The 14,013-nt window shown below is 49.9% G+C and overlaps 1 protein-coding gene across 1 annotated transcript in view; it reads right to left on the reverse strand.

Moving 5' to 3' along the window:
• Window positions 1–2,766: 2,766 nt before the first annotated feature.
• ELP3 (elongator acetyltransferase complex subunit 3) overlaps window positions 2,767–14,013 on the reverse strand; it is a 112,904-nt gene continuing 101,657 nt past the window's right edge. Inside the window, exon 15 of the mRNA XM_081188644.1 lies at window positions 2,767–3,988. Within this exon, the coding sequence (XP_081044770.1) occupies window positions 3,912–3,988 (77 nt within the window). The 3' untranslated portion in view covers window positions 2,767–3,911. The remainder of the gene's footprint in view (window positions 3,989–14,013) is intronic.

Consider the following 14,013-nt stretch of genomic DNA (forward strand, 5'->3'; position numbering starts at 1 on the left):
GGAAAAGACCCTGATGTTGGGAAAGATGGAGGGCACAAGGAGAAGGGGACGACAGAGGATGAGATGGTTGGATGGTGTTCTCGAAGCTACCAGCATGAGTTTGACCAAACTGCGGGAGGCAGTGGAAGACAGGAGTGTTTGGTGTGCTCTGGTCCATGGGGTCACGAAGAGGCGGACACGACTAAACGTCTGTATTCTGCTCTGGTCAGACCTCACCTGGAGTACTGTGTCCAGTTCTGGGCACCACAGTTCAAGAAGGACACTGACAAACTGGAACGTGTCCAGAGGAGGGCAACCAAAATGGTCAAAGGCCTGGAAACGATGCCTTATGAGGAACGGCTAAGGGAGCTGGGCATGTTTAGCCTGGAGAAGAGGAGGTTAAGGGGTGATATGATAGCCATGTTCAAATATATAAAAGGATGTCACATAGAGGAGGGAGAAAGGTTGTTTTCTGCTGCTCCAGAGAAGCGGACACGGAGCAATGGATCCAAACTACAAGAAAGAAGATTCCACCTAAACATTAGGAAGAACTTCCTGACAGTAAGAGCTGTTTGACAGTGGAATTTGCTGCCAAGGAGTGTGGTGGGGTCTCCTCCTTTGGAGGTCTTTAAGCAGAGGCTTGACAACCATATGTCAGGAGTGCTCTGATGGTGTTTCCTGCTTGGCAGGGGGTTGGACTCGATGGCCCTTGTGGTCTCTTCCAACTCTATGATTCTATGAAACAACAACAAAGCTATAAATAACCACCACACTCCCTGCAATTGAAGGAACACTTCAGTGGAGTTGCATTCACAGAAAACCTGGAACTCAACCCAAAATTAAGATTTATATCATGGGTGGAGAACAACTGGCCCGGCCCAGGCTCCAACTTGGCCTGAGAAGGCTATCTATGGCGACCAGCCACAGTGGCTACACTCTGCTTCCACTGTCAGAGGCAATACGCTTCTGAAAGCCACTTGCTGGGAACCACAAGCGGAGAGAGTGGCTGTTGCCCTCAGAACCTGCTTGGGGGCACCCGGTTGGCCACTGTTAGGAAGAGATGGTGGGCTAGATGGGAAATTGGCGTGATCCAGCGGGGCGCGTCTCATGCTCTCTCTTTTGTGCTTGTGCTGAGGACAACTGCATTGTTTCCATGTGCTTGATTCCATCAAGGCAGAGCGAGAGGCAGAGAGCGCCACCTCTGACCCCCCCTCAAATGAGATACCATGCTCCATTGCCCTGGCGGCCCAAAACAGCAACCTTGACATTTTGCGGAAAAGGAAGGGGACCGTTTCCCCGCCGCTGCTTCCTCCTTGAAGTCAAACAGGTCGAGGCCTCCGCATTTGTTGCTGCTCAGACAAAGCCCTTTCCTTTATTAAGAGGCAGCTATGGGGGGTCAAGTGGGCACGAGGAGGGGGATCAGCCCCAAAGAAAGGGGGCGGCGCTGGCAGAGGCAAAGATGCAATGTGTGACCGGAGATTAGTCTTTAAGAGAGAAGGCAATAATTGGAGGGACCTGGTGGTCACTAAAAGCATTATCCACCCCACGACCCTTTCGAGAACAGGGCTCGGGTGCGAGGCACTTCGATAGAGCAAGTATTGTGCGGGTTCAAGTTTGACTCGGATCAAATCAGACCTTTGAGCTGTCCGTTGTCTCCCTCCAATTGGAAAGATCTCTCACGATGCCCCGTGCACAGAGAGATAAGGCTTTCTCTAGTGTTGCTAGCTAGAACGGGAGCAGGACATTTTTACGTGCAAGCCAGATGCTGGACATGAGAACATAAAATGACTCCACCAGGTCAAGCCAAGGGTCCCTCTCGTCCAGCATGCTGTTCTCACAGTGGCTAGCCAGATGCGTGAGGGGAACCAGGACACAGGACCTGGTCACAAGAGCATCTCTCCTCTCCTGTGGCTTCCAGCAACTTCCCCTCCTGTGGCTTCCTCACCCACCTGTCCAGATGCCTTGGTTCCAACCAAGCTGTGCTGTCAGTGGAGGCAGTTCAGTGGAGGGCCTAGGACCCTCGTAGCTACGGGACCGCCTCTCCCGGTATGCCCCGAGGAGGACTGTAAGGTCCATAAATAGCAACACCCTAGAGGTCCCGGGCCCTAAGGAAGTCAGATTAGCCTCAACCAGAGGCAGGGCCTTTTCAACACTGGCCCCGGCCTGGTGGAACGCTCTGCCTCATGAGACCAGGGCCCTGCAGGATCTGATTTCTTTCCGCAGGGCCTGTAAGGCAGAGTTGTTCCGCCTGGCCTTTGGCTTGGAATCAACTTGATCCCCTCCCCCTCTATCCTTTTTCCTCTCTCCTTCTGTGATGGAACTCCTATTTGGGGACTTCCCTGGCTTTTCTGGCCCACATAGGACCAGTCTGGATAGTTGGCCTTGGTGAAGATTTGACGTTTTCATCCCTAAAAAGTTTTTGATTTGCGTTTCTACTGAAATGAGGCTGCATTTTAATGTTGTATTTTAATCTTGTTTTTAAGTTGTATTTTAATCAATTGTTTTTATACCTGGTGTTAGCCGCCCTGAGCCTGGTCTTGGCTGGGGAGGGCGGGTTATAAATAAAACAACTTCTTTTTCTTCTTCTTAGTTCATGAAGCTTTAACAAAGATTGCTAAAGGCCCTTTAACACAGAGACGCAGCATCTTGTGAAACGCCCCCCTCCCCAGCGAAAGGAGGAGAACGCACACCCGTTTTTGCCTTGTGCACAGAGATTGGGGTGAAATCCTTGCCCCTGTAGATGAAATCCCCAACTCCCAGTTTGTAAAGACACAGCCAAACAGCAAAAAAACACCACCTAGGTATTTATTAGCAGGAGCGTTGCAGAGGCTGCAGATCTTTCACAAGCTGGCTCTCCGATCTCCATCTTTGGTGGCGTCTATGAATGCAAACCACAGAGAACCTTAGCGTCGACCCAAGGGCGCGGGGGGAGAGACCTGCTGCACTATAACTCCCACCAGCCGTAATCAATGGGAGTTTGAGCCCCACAAAATCTGGGGGGGGGCTGCCTCTGCTCTAAGTACACGGGGACGAAGCAGTGCTGCTCTTTTGCAAACATGAAAAAAAATATAGCTTACATCATCCAGGAGAGGCTATTGCATTTGGATCGAGGATCCCCTCCTCTTTGGTGTCCCTGCCCCCTGAGGAGGGGGGAGGGAATTTGTAAAATAATGCCGACTCTCCTCTGATGGAAGAGGCTGCAGATATTGACACCACGACGGACATTGGCACTGTTTGCATATTTTCTGCACCGTGGGATTCTGAAAGCAGCGCATGTTACAATTGCTGCCTCTTTCTCGCTTTGCGAGGCAAAGATGTGCCACTGACAAGCGTGTTGAAACAAAAGAAGCCAAACTGCAAAAACCGGGCAGAATCCTCGAAAAACAACAACCCAGAGGGGTCTTAAGCTCCCACAATGCAGAGAGGGCAGATGAGTCAGGGTTGCTCACAACCTGGAGTTCTGGACAAGAGGCAGGGTTGAAAGCCAATCAGATGCAAACAGCTTCAAGAGAACAAGGTGCACGCAAGCAAAATTATCCTCTTAAGTCCTCCCTGGCGGGGGGGGGGGGGATGGCGAATGTACGCACTCTTCAGCCCAAGGCAAGTTGATAAAAGATCTCTGCCTCAAGGTTCTACTCCTCTTGAAGGCCCCTGCTGATAAAAGCAGGAGCTCATGTATGAAAACCAATACAAACCATAGAATCGTTTTAAAAAGGGTGATTGTTCCTTAGAAATAGGGGGGGAGGAACCATCCCGGTGTAAAATGGGACACCGCTGAGTGCAAAAAGGCAGGTTTCAAATTGCAGGTGGCTGTACTCCCAGAGACTAGTCTTTTGTAGCAGGAGGTTGCCATTCCCCTTCTGCCTGGAGGCCTGAAGAGGACCGAGGTTCAAAGACGTGGCCTTGAATGCTCCCAGCTCCGCCCGTCTCTCTCAGTCCAGCCTTTTCACCATGTAGGGCCCATCCAGTTCGTAGCCAATCTTCCTGTAGTAGTCCCTGGTGCCCACACCTGTAAGCAAAAGTGGGGAAATGGGTCAGTGCGAGGAGTCTGTGCAAGAAAAGATGCTTCACAGAGGGTATCCGTCATGGACTGGTTGGACAAGGAGGAATGGTGGGAGGAGCTGGTTGGGAAACCACTAAGGGAAGAAGGATCAGAGCCCAGGGAGTGGTGGCGGGATAGTGATGAGCGGTCAGAGGGAGAAGAGGGAGGAGACTGGGGAAAGGAGACGTCGGAAGCAGAAGGGTAACTGTTAGTTTCTGTTTGCCACTGTTTGCTTAGAGTCACAAGACTCTGTTTACATTCCAGAGACATTCCATACTGTTGGAAGTCTCACGGGAGACGGATGTGACGTACTGGTTTCCTGTTCCTTTGTTGTTCAGTTGCTCTCTGCCTTTCACAGAGAGAGGATGTGTTTTCTGTCTGCGTAGTAAGAAATAAAGCATAGCGATGTAGCCATAAATCTCATCACTTCCGCGTGCTGCTTTGATTCTCTGCTGAATGGGGGGTGTGCCTGGAGCCTTATCAAAGGCTCAGGTCGTTAATTATCGTCGGGGGGCGATTCCGAAGGACTCGGCCGGAGAAGGATGAGGTTTATCAGCTCGGTTGAACGCAGATTCCGACAGTAACAGGGCTTAGTGAGCTGGGAGAGTCGGTGGCAGAGAGAAGTTTGTCCACGGCTAAAATGGCCGCTGTTTCTTTAATGCTTAAAAAGCTGGGCCAGCATGAGTCAGCGGCCTGCACTGGGTTGTATATATAGAGTGAGAAATGTTACATTTGTTGTTGGGTTGGTTGGTTAGTGAAAGCTGGTAATGTTGGTGTGTACAGTTGGTCAGTCACTTTTGCACAAAGACTTTTAAGAATAAAAGCAGAAAGCACTCTGCAAGGATATTCTTGTGGACTCTTTTACGCCAACAAGGGTCTGTGGACCAGGCTGAGGAGACAAAGGGAGGTCAGAACCCTTTCCTTTTTTTTTTTTTTACAAACACTGACAAAGTTCAGAATCAGAGGCAGAAGAAGAAGAAGCAGGAGAGGAGGCAGACCAAGGGGCAGAGATGAGTCAGGTGGGGAAAGAGTCACGGGGGTCTCCCCCTCCTGCCGCAACAAGCTCCCTTGCATCCATCTCCCAGGGCCAGAAGAGGCATGAAAAGGGCAGAGGAGGGGTTGGCTTCATGTAGGCACAGTCTCCAATTGCTTGGGGAAAGCCCTGGAGAGGAGGAGACGTAGACGGCTGTGGGGAGGAGGGGACATTCAGTCTCGGCAACTGATTTCAGGCAGCAAGACCCACAGGGCAAGAGCTGCTGTGCTCATGAGGTCTGACCCTTAGCCGAGTCTGCTGAGATGGTGTTTTTGCCAATAAAGAGGTAATTCCAACTTTGAACTGTGTGGTGTACTAACAGGCACGCTCTGTGACAGTATCCCAACTTGCATAGAGGGTGTCCCAAGAGATGCTCCACAGAGACCAGGCATAGGCAAACTCGGCCCTCCAGATGGGGACTACAACTCCCATCATCCCTAGCTAACAAGACCAGTGGTCAGGGATGATGGGAATTGTAGTCCCAAAACATCTTGAGGGCCGAGTTTCTTATGCCTCATAGAGACCATCCCTCATAGAGAGCTGTAAGAGCTGTTCGACAGTGGAATTTGCTGCCAAGGAGTGTGGTGGAGTCTCCTTCTTTGGAGGTCTTTAAGCAGAGGCTTGACAACCATATGTCAGGAGTGCTCTGGTGGTGTTTCCTGCTTGGCAGGGGGTTGGACTCGATGGCCCTTGTGGTCTATTCCAACTCTATGATTCCAAGATTCTAACTTACTTGAGATTATTTCCTCAAGCTGAAGATAAGCCAGTTTGGAATCAACACGGCACCTGGCCCATCTGACCTCTTCCGTTGCTGCTCCCAATATGCAAATCCAACTTAGTAATGTCTACTGCATAGCAGGGGGTTGGATTAGATGACCCACGGGGTCCCTTGCAACAATTCTACAGTACTCCAGTCTTCCGTAGCCTGCTGCCTTCCAGCTATTTCGGACCACAACGGTGCTGGCTGGGGCTGATGGGAGTTGTAGTGCAAAACAGCTGGAAGGTGCCAAGCGGAGGTGTATGCAACTCTACTCTGACTGGCAGAGGCACTCCCCAGATCTGCCCTGCCCTGCCACCCGAGATCTTTTAAAACTGGGAACCGAACCTGCGGCTTTCTGTGCCTAGAAGAACGCGCCCTACCACAGCTCAGGCTTCCACATGCAAAAACACCCCCCGCCTTCCGTTTGCAAGAAAAGGTGCCCTCTTTTTTAACTGCAAAACTTCCGAATGCACATTCCAGGCTTCCACTGAGGCTAGGGGAAATGAAATGAACGGGCGGGGGTAGAGGGAGAGACTTGAACCCGGATTCACCTCTCGTTTTTTGAACAAAAGCGAAGGAGTGGTAAATCTATGGAAGGAACCCAGATCATTACGGAGGTCTGAAGAGGCTCGGTCGCAGTCCCGAGCGCCGGCTGGCCTCTCCGGAGCCCACACAGCTCATCTTTTATCTCCACTCCAGAAGCACTTCTGCGTTCGGAGGCCACAATTAATTTCCCCCCCACCCACTCCTTGCGTGGGAAGGGGATTTGCAAAACACAATTGTCTCCCACAAAGGCTCCTTCCCTCCCTCCTATTCCTCTCCTCTGCTCCTTAATCAGATCCTGCCGCGCTCAAATCTTGGCTAAGCCCCGCTTGCGAGGAACAGCGGCTCTCCGTTAGCGTCCAGCGGAGAGGCAGAACCATTACAGGATAAACAACAGCTGCACACCCCCCTGCCGGGCTGAAAGCAGCACAGAGGCTTCTAGTACCCCTCACGGGAAGTTTGTTCGAGAGCTTTATCCCGGCGGAGGCCGATGGGTCAGGGCAGAGAGGGCGCTGCCTCGCCAAACTTGGCCCACCTTCAGCCAGCCCCGAACTTCCATCTTAGTTACAAGCCCAAGGCGTGGCAACGAACTCTCAGCTTCCTCCTTCTTAGGCCGCATTCGCAACACCCATGACAGCAAATGGCATTCCCACCAAAGAATTCTAAGAACATTAGAAGGGTAAGGCCCACAGCAGGCAGGATTCAACCTCATGACCAACTCTCTCCTCCTGTGGTTTTCATCCTGGCTAGCAGCCACCCATCGCCCTCTCCTCCTCCGTGAATCTGTCTAATCCTCTTCTAAAGCCATCCAAATTGGTGGCCATCATAGTTCCATAGTTTACCTATGGCTTCGACTGGCTGGCTAAACCAGGTACACGCAACCGATGGATCTCAAGCCCTGGGTGAGTGGGGCTTCACCTGCGTGCAAAAACAGGCTCCGCAGGTTGAGCGGATGAGACCGAGAGTGGGTCCAATTGTCAAGAAGGTGGTTTCTGCGCCTGCACTGTACAGGGAAATGAGGGGGCAGGTGGGGCTTGTCCACCTGGAAAGGGAGCCCATCTAGGGAAAAGAAAACTCTAAGGCTAAGCTTCCAGTGCCTTGCGGCAGTGAGAAAGGCTTCAGGAGTAAACCCTGACGAACAATCTGTACCCACTGCCTTGAGGGATATATTTGGGAGGAGAAAGGCTAAGGAGTAAACCCAATAAACACATGAGACGTAACCGGCTGTGTTCTTAGATATATAAGATATATTATTCATAGTATCAAATTGTAAATTTCAACAGAAGTAACTTGTAAAGTTCAAAGGATTTTGTGGAACTGTAACAACCTTTTATAAGGGATGTGGGTGGCGCTGTGAGTTAAACAACAGAGCCTAGGACTTGCCGACAGAAGGTCGCAGTTTGGATCTCCTGTTGCTCTGTCCCTGCTCCTGCCAACCTAGCAGTTCGAAAGCACGTCAAAGTGCAAGTAGATAAATAGGTACCGCTCTGGCGGGAAGGTAAACGGCATTTCCGTGCGCTGCTCTGATTTGCCAGAAGCGGCTTAGTCCTGCTGGCCACATGACCCGGAAGCTGTACGCCGGCTCCCTCGGCCAATAAAGCGAGATGAGCGCCACAACCCCAGAGTTGTTCACGACTGGACCTAATGGTTAGGGGTCCCATAACCTTTTCCATAACCTTTTTAACAACTTTTCATGTGGATGGTTTGGACTTTATGAACAGACAGGTGGAATAGACACCATTACACGGATGGACCTTATGCATGAACTGGCGATAGAATGATCTGATCCATTGGATCTTCTGCTTGGTTTGTTTGTTGAACTTTATGAGTTACTTCTGTTGAAATTTACAATTTGATACTATGAATAGTACACCTTATTTATCTAAGAACACAGCTGGTTACGTCTCGCGTGTTTATTGAGAATGCTTTACGTGTTTGTTGTTGCTAAGGAGTAAACCCTACACAAATCTGGAGTGCAGTCCTTAAGGCGGCTGGACGGCACCTTGTATGCCTCTTTCTGACAACTCCTGCCGCCAAGCTGGTGCCCAGTGTATTGCTCTGCTTTCCTTTGGCCCACGCCAGCGAGGCTGAGGGTGGGGGGCTGGCTGTATTCTCTTCTGGGAAGCCCAGGAGCTCCACACACAGTGGCCAGGCTTGTGTGAAGTACTTCCTTTTATCCATGCTGGATCTTCCAACACTCAATTTCATCGGAGAGCTGTAGTTCATTAAGAGTTAGGAGATACCGCCCCACTCCATTCTCTTCCCAGAGCTACAATTCCTAGAGATGTTGAGCAATCCATCTCTTTTCCCAGGGAGCTCTGGGCATTGTAGCTCTGGAAGAGGAAAAGGCTGCAGGTTCCTAAGTTGTATCATATGCCCTGAAATCCATTCCCTGGGATTTTTACGCAGGAAGGAGAATGGGCACTGCAACGTTGACCACTGGACTGCACTCCCGTCGGTCAGGCTGCCTCTGGGAAGTGCAGGCGCCAAAATTTCTGGGTCCCTGCTGGGTGACGACAAACCCTCCAAGCAATCCGTTGCTCCTGGGAAGGCTCAAGCTACGCCTGCCTTGAGTTGTGTTCATGCCCTGCTCATCCAAGGTCTCAGAATCGTGCGGCTCAGCAAAATGCAGACTTAGCTGAGAGTTAGGTATATTCGCCTCTCTGAGTGACGCACACTCGAGCATCAGGCAAGAAGTGGCGGTCAATGAAAAGGGCATCCTATTACCCTTTTCTGCGCCTCTGCTGCTGCAATTCTCTCTCTCTCTCTCAAAATAATTTTTATTGGGATTTTATTTACAACATAACACAACCCCCCGAATACACAAATCCACCCTCATTAAACATGAACATAACATAAGTGAGCATAACATACAACAATACAAGCAACCAAATAAAAGACTTCCTTTATCCTGTATCTGACCTCCTTATTTACTTCTTATAAACTGTTTCCTTTATGAATAATCATTAAGATTTTTCTAATTATAACAAAGTCTTCTGCAGACATTAATTGAAACAAGTCCAGGTATGTATTTTAGGGCACTGTTTTGCGAAGTATTCCCTGCATTTCCCCCATGCTTTTTGAAGCTCTTGTTTAGTGTGATCTCTAATTGCCTCTGTTAATCTAGCCAGTTCAATATACAGTGGTACCTCTGGTTGCGAACGGGATCCGTTCTGGAGGCCTGTTTGCAACATGAAAAGAGTGCACAGTGGCGCGTCTGTGCACGAACGGGTTGCAATTCGCTGCTTCTGCACATGCGCATGACACCATTTTGCACTTCTGCGCATGCGCGAGAGGCAAAACCCGGAAGTAACCCTTTCCGGTACTACCGGGTTGCCATGTAACCTGAAGGAACGTAACATGAAGCAAACGTAACATGAGGTATGACTGTACTCTAACAGTTTATCTTTCCATTCCTTTTTTGTTGGCACAGTTTCTTTCCCCCCCACTCCTGTGGAATTCTCATTCAATATGTGGAAGAGGATGCTTTTAATAGAATCATGGAACTGTGGAGTCGAAAGAGATCCCAAGCATCATTTAGTCCAACCTTCTGCAATGCGGGGACCTCAGCTTCTGCGAGGGGGAATCCTGCCATATCCCCATCACTGCAGAGTGTTTTCTTACCCCACAGGAGAGGACAGAACAGGTCCAAGGCCTTCCACCACCGGCACATGCACACTGCAGCCACCACACTGGGAACTTATTCTCTATCATGTCAGCATACAAAGTGCTGTGAGCAATGAGCAACTCATCTTACCCTAACAACCCCACAGAGGTTTAGGGTTGTTAGGCAGTGAGAAGCTCAGCGTCCACCCAGAGAACTATGTGGAACAATCACAACCATCTGAAGATGGTTTTCCCAAGGTCTAAGCACACAGCCCCGCTGAGATTTTAAATAATATGCAGGGTTGACTACCAGAATCCAACCGTTTATTTATCTTCCATTATACTGAACGGTATAATGGTATAAAGGTATAAAGGTCTTACAGTCATACCTCGTTACGTTTGTTTCATCTTACGTTTTTTCAGGGTGTGTCCCGCGGCGACCCGGAAGTGCCGGAAAGGGTTACTTCCGGGTTTTGCAGCTCGCGAATGCGCACAAGCACCAAATCGTGCCGTGCACCTGTGCAGATTCGGCGCTTCAGGTTGCGGGCGTTTCATGTTGCGAACGGGCCTCTGGAACGGATCCCGTTCACAACCAGAGGTACCACTGTATACTGAATTATACCTCTCCATTCTGAAGGAAATCAGCCCTGAGTGCTCACTGGAAGGACAGATCCTGAAGCTGAGGCTCCAAGACTTTGGCCACCTCATGAGAAGAGAAGACTCCCTGGGAAAGACCCTGATGTTGGGAAAGATGGAGGGCACAAGGAGAAGGGGATGACAGAGGACGAGATGGTTGGACAGTGTTCTCGAAGCCACAAACATGAGTCTGACCAAACTGCGGGAGGCAGTGGAAGATAGGAGGGCCTGGCGTGCTCTGGTCCAGGGGGTCACAAAGAGTCGGACACCACTAAACAACAACATACTGAAAGGGCTGCCGCATGGAAGGCAGAGCACGCTTGCTTTCTCCTGCTCTGGAGGATAGGACTCGAACCCGTGGCTTCAAGGAAATTCTGACTCAACATCAGGAAGAACCTTCTGAGGGTAAGAGCTACTTGACACTGGAACGGATTTCCTTAGGAGGTGGTGGACTCTCCTTCCTTTGAGGTTTTTAAACAGGCTTTGGATGGCCATCAGTCATGGGTGCCTTAGCTGAGATTCCTGCAGTGCAGGGGGCTGGGCTGGGCTGGATGGCCCTTGGGTGTCCCTTCCAACCCTAGAATTCTCTGATTCTAACATCCTTAATCATTCCAAAATAGACACACCTCTCTCGTTCTCTTTTAAGAATGAATCATGTTTAGTTTGAGGGTTGGTGGATGAGAAGGTAAGAAGTGTCTGCTGGATCAGGCCAAGGGCCCAACTAGTCCAGCATCTTGTTTCCACCATGGGTAGGCAAACTAATGTTTTAATGAAAATAAAAAAATTCCTTCCTGTAGCACCTTAAAGACCAACTAAGTTAGTTCTTGGTATGAGCTTTCGTGTGCATGCACACTTCTTCAGATACACTGAAACAGAAGTTGCCAGACCCTTCTATATAGTGAGAAGGTGGGGAGGGGTATTACTCAGAAGGGTGGTGGGAATGGGAGATTGGCAGATGGCTGAGATGAGCCTGTTGACGACTCTTAACGACTGTAATAGGTCTTACAGGAAAAGGCAAGGGGTGAGAAGGTGAGAAATGGCTTAGTCATGTATAATGAGATAAGAATCCAATGTCTCTGTTCAGACCAGGTCTCTCCATGGTTTTGAGTTTGGTAATGAGTTGCAATTCAGCAGCTTCTCTTTCCAGTCTATTTCTGAAATTCCTTTGTAGTAAAACAGCTACTTTGAGATCTTGTATAGAATGTCCTGGGAGATTGAAGTGTTCTCCTACTGGTTTCTCTGTTTTGTGATTCTTGATGTCAGATTTATGTCCGTTTGTTCTTTGGCGTAAGGTTTGGCCTGTTTGTCCAATATAGAGAGCTGAAGGACACTGTTGGCATTTTGATGGCCTAAATGTTTAATGGCATTAATGTTTTAATGTTGTATTTTAATCCTGTTTTTAAGTTGTATTTCAATCAGTTTGTTTTTATATCGGCTGTTAGCTGCCCTGAGCCCGGCCTTGGCTGGGGAGGGCGGGGTATAAATAATAACTTTTTATTTTATTATCATTATAAGGCCCGGGGGCCGGATCCTGCCCAATTACCTTCTCAATCTGGCCCGCGGATGGTCTGGTCTAGGAGTCAGTGTGTTTTTACATGAGTAGAATGTGTCCTTTTATTTAAAATCCATCTCTGGGTTATTTGTGGGGCATAGTCATTTGTTTATTTCCCCCAAAAAATATAGTCCGACCCCCCCCACAAGGTCTGAGGGACAGTGGACCGGCCTCCTGCTGAAAAAGTTTGCTGACCTCTGGTTCTCAACAGTGGTCAAACCAGATGCCCGAAAGGGAAACTGAGTGCAGGACAAGTGCTCTCTGTGCATGCGATTCACAGCGGCTTGTATTCACAGGAATATCCTGCCTCTGACATGGGAGGGAGCACAGCGCCGCCTCCTCCACGACCTTGTCTAATCCTCTTAGCAGGAAAGGCTTCATTACAGAAGTCAGATTACTCTCTGGTTTGCCTACGTACTTCTGTTTCGTCAGCATCAAGTACGTAGGAGATGCGTCTCTCCTGGCTCCCGCTGCCCTGGATGTGTGCTTGTGCGGGGTTTGCATTATTCAGCGATGAGAAAAAGTCTATCAGAACATGCTCAGAGGCATTCCTAAGAATGCAAGGAGAGCTTGCTGGGTCGGGCCAATGGGGCGGATCTGGTCCAGAGTCCTGTTCTCACAGCGGCCAGCCAGATGCGCCAAGAGGAAAGCTGAAGCAGGATCTGACCAAAAGGACACTCTCCCCTCCTGTGGTTTTCAGCAACTGGCAATATGACGCGTCACTGCCTCAGATTGTGTTGCCAGAGCCGAGCCGTCCTGGCTAGTAGCCATCGAGAGCCCTCTCCTCCTCCATGAATTTGCCCAATCCTCTTTTAAACGTCTCCAAGTTGGTGGCCATCGCTGCCTCCTGCGGCAGGGAGTTCCATAGTTTAACTATGTGCTGCGTGAAGGTCAGGGAGCTGCCATCAGAAAAGGGAAGGGAGGCAGAGGGGCCGTTGGGATACAGGGAGGTTCTGAAAATCTTGCGAAGCAGTTCCTCTTCCTGCAGTGGGGAAAGGAAAGCCACACCTCCCGTGGGGAAGCGGGGAAAGGACCAGAGGGTGCTGCTGGGAGCCCCTCTGAGGGTGGGGGAAGCCACCCCTCTAGGGTAAAGGAGGGGAAAGGGCTAGAGGATGCTGCTGGGAGCCTCGGCACTGCTCCTAGCCAAGCCAGCCAGGAGGGAAACACGCCTCTTCTGTCGCCCACCTTGCGCAGAGGAGTAAAAGACAAAGAAGGAAGGAAACGACTGGGGGTGACTAAGTTCTTATGTTGGACCCGGAAAGAACCACTCCTGGATTCTGCTAGCAATTGAGGCAGACGTGAACTGATGGTTCTGCACTGTAAATAGTTTTTGCACCAAAATAAAGCCTGTAAAAGACAGGTCGGAGTCCTGCCTGGTTACTCACGAGCAACCACCACTGTCCAGTTCTGGGCACCACAGTTCAAGAAGGACACTGACAAACTGGAACGTGTCCAGAGGAGGGCAACCAAAATGGTCAAAGGCCTGGAAACGATGCCTTATGAGGAACGGCTAAGGGAGCTGAGCATGTTTAGCCTGGAGAAGAGGAGGTTAAGGGGTGATATGATAGCCATGCTCAAATATATAAAAGGATGTCACATAGAGGAGGGAGAAAGGTTGTTTTCTGCTGCTCCAGAGAAGCGGACACGGAGCAATGGATCCAAACTACAAGAAAGAAGATTCCACCTAAACATTAGGAAGAACTTCCTGACAGTAAGAGCTGTTCGACAGTGGAATTTGCTGCCAAGGAGTGTGGTGGAGTCTCCTCCTTTGGAGGTCTTTAAGCAGAGGCTTGACAACCATATGTCAGGAGTGCTCTGATGGTGTTTCCTGCTTGGCAGGGGGTTGGACTCGATGGCCCTTG

This window comes from Podarcis bocagei, assembly GCF_964188305.1.
Source record: "Podarcis bocagei genome assembly, chromosome: 3".
NCBI lineage: Eukaryota > Metazoa > Chordata > Lepidosauria > Squamata > Lacertidae > Podarcis > Podarcis bocagei.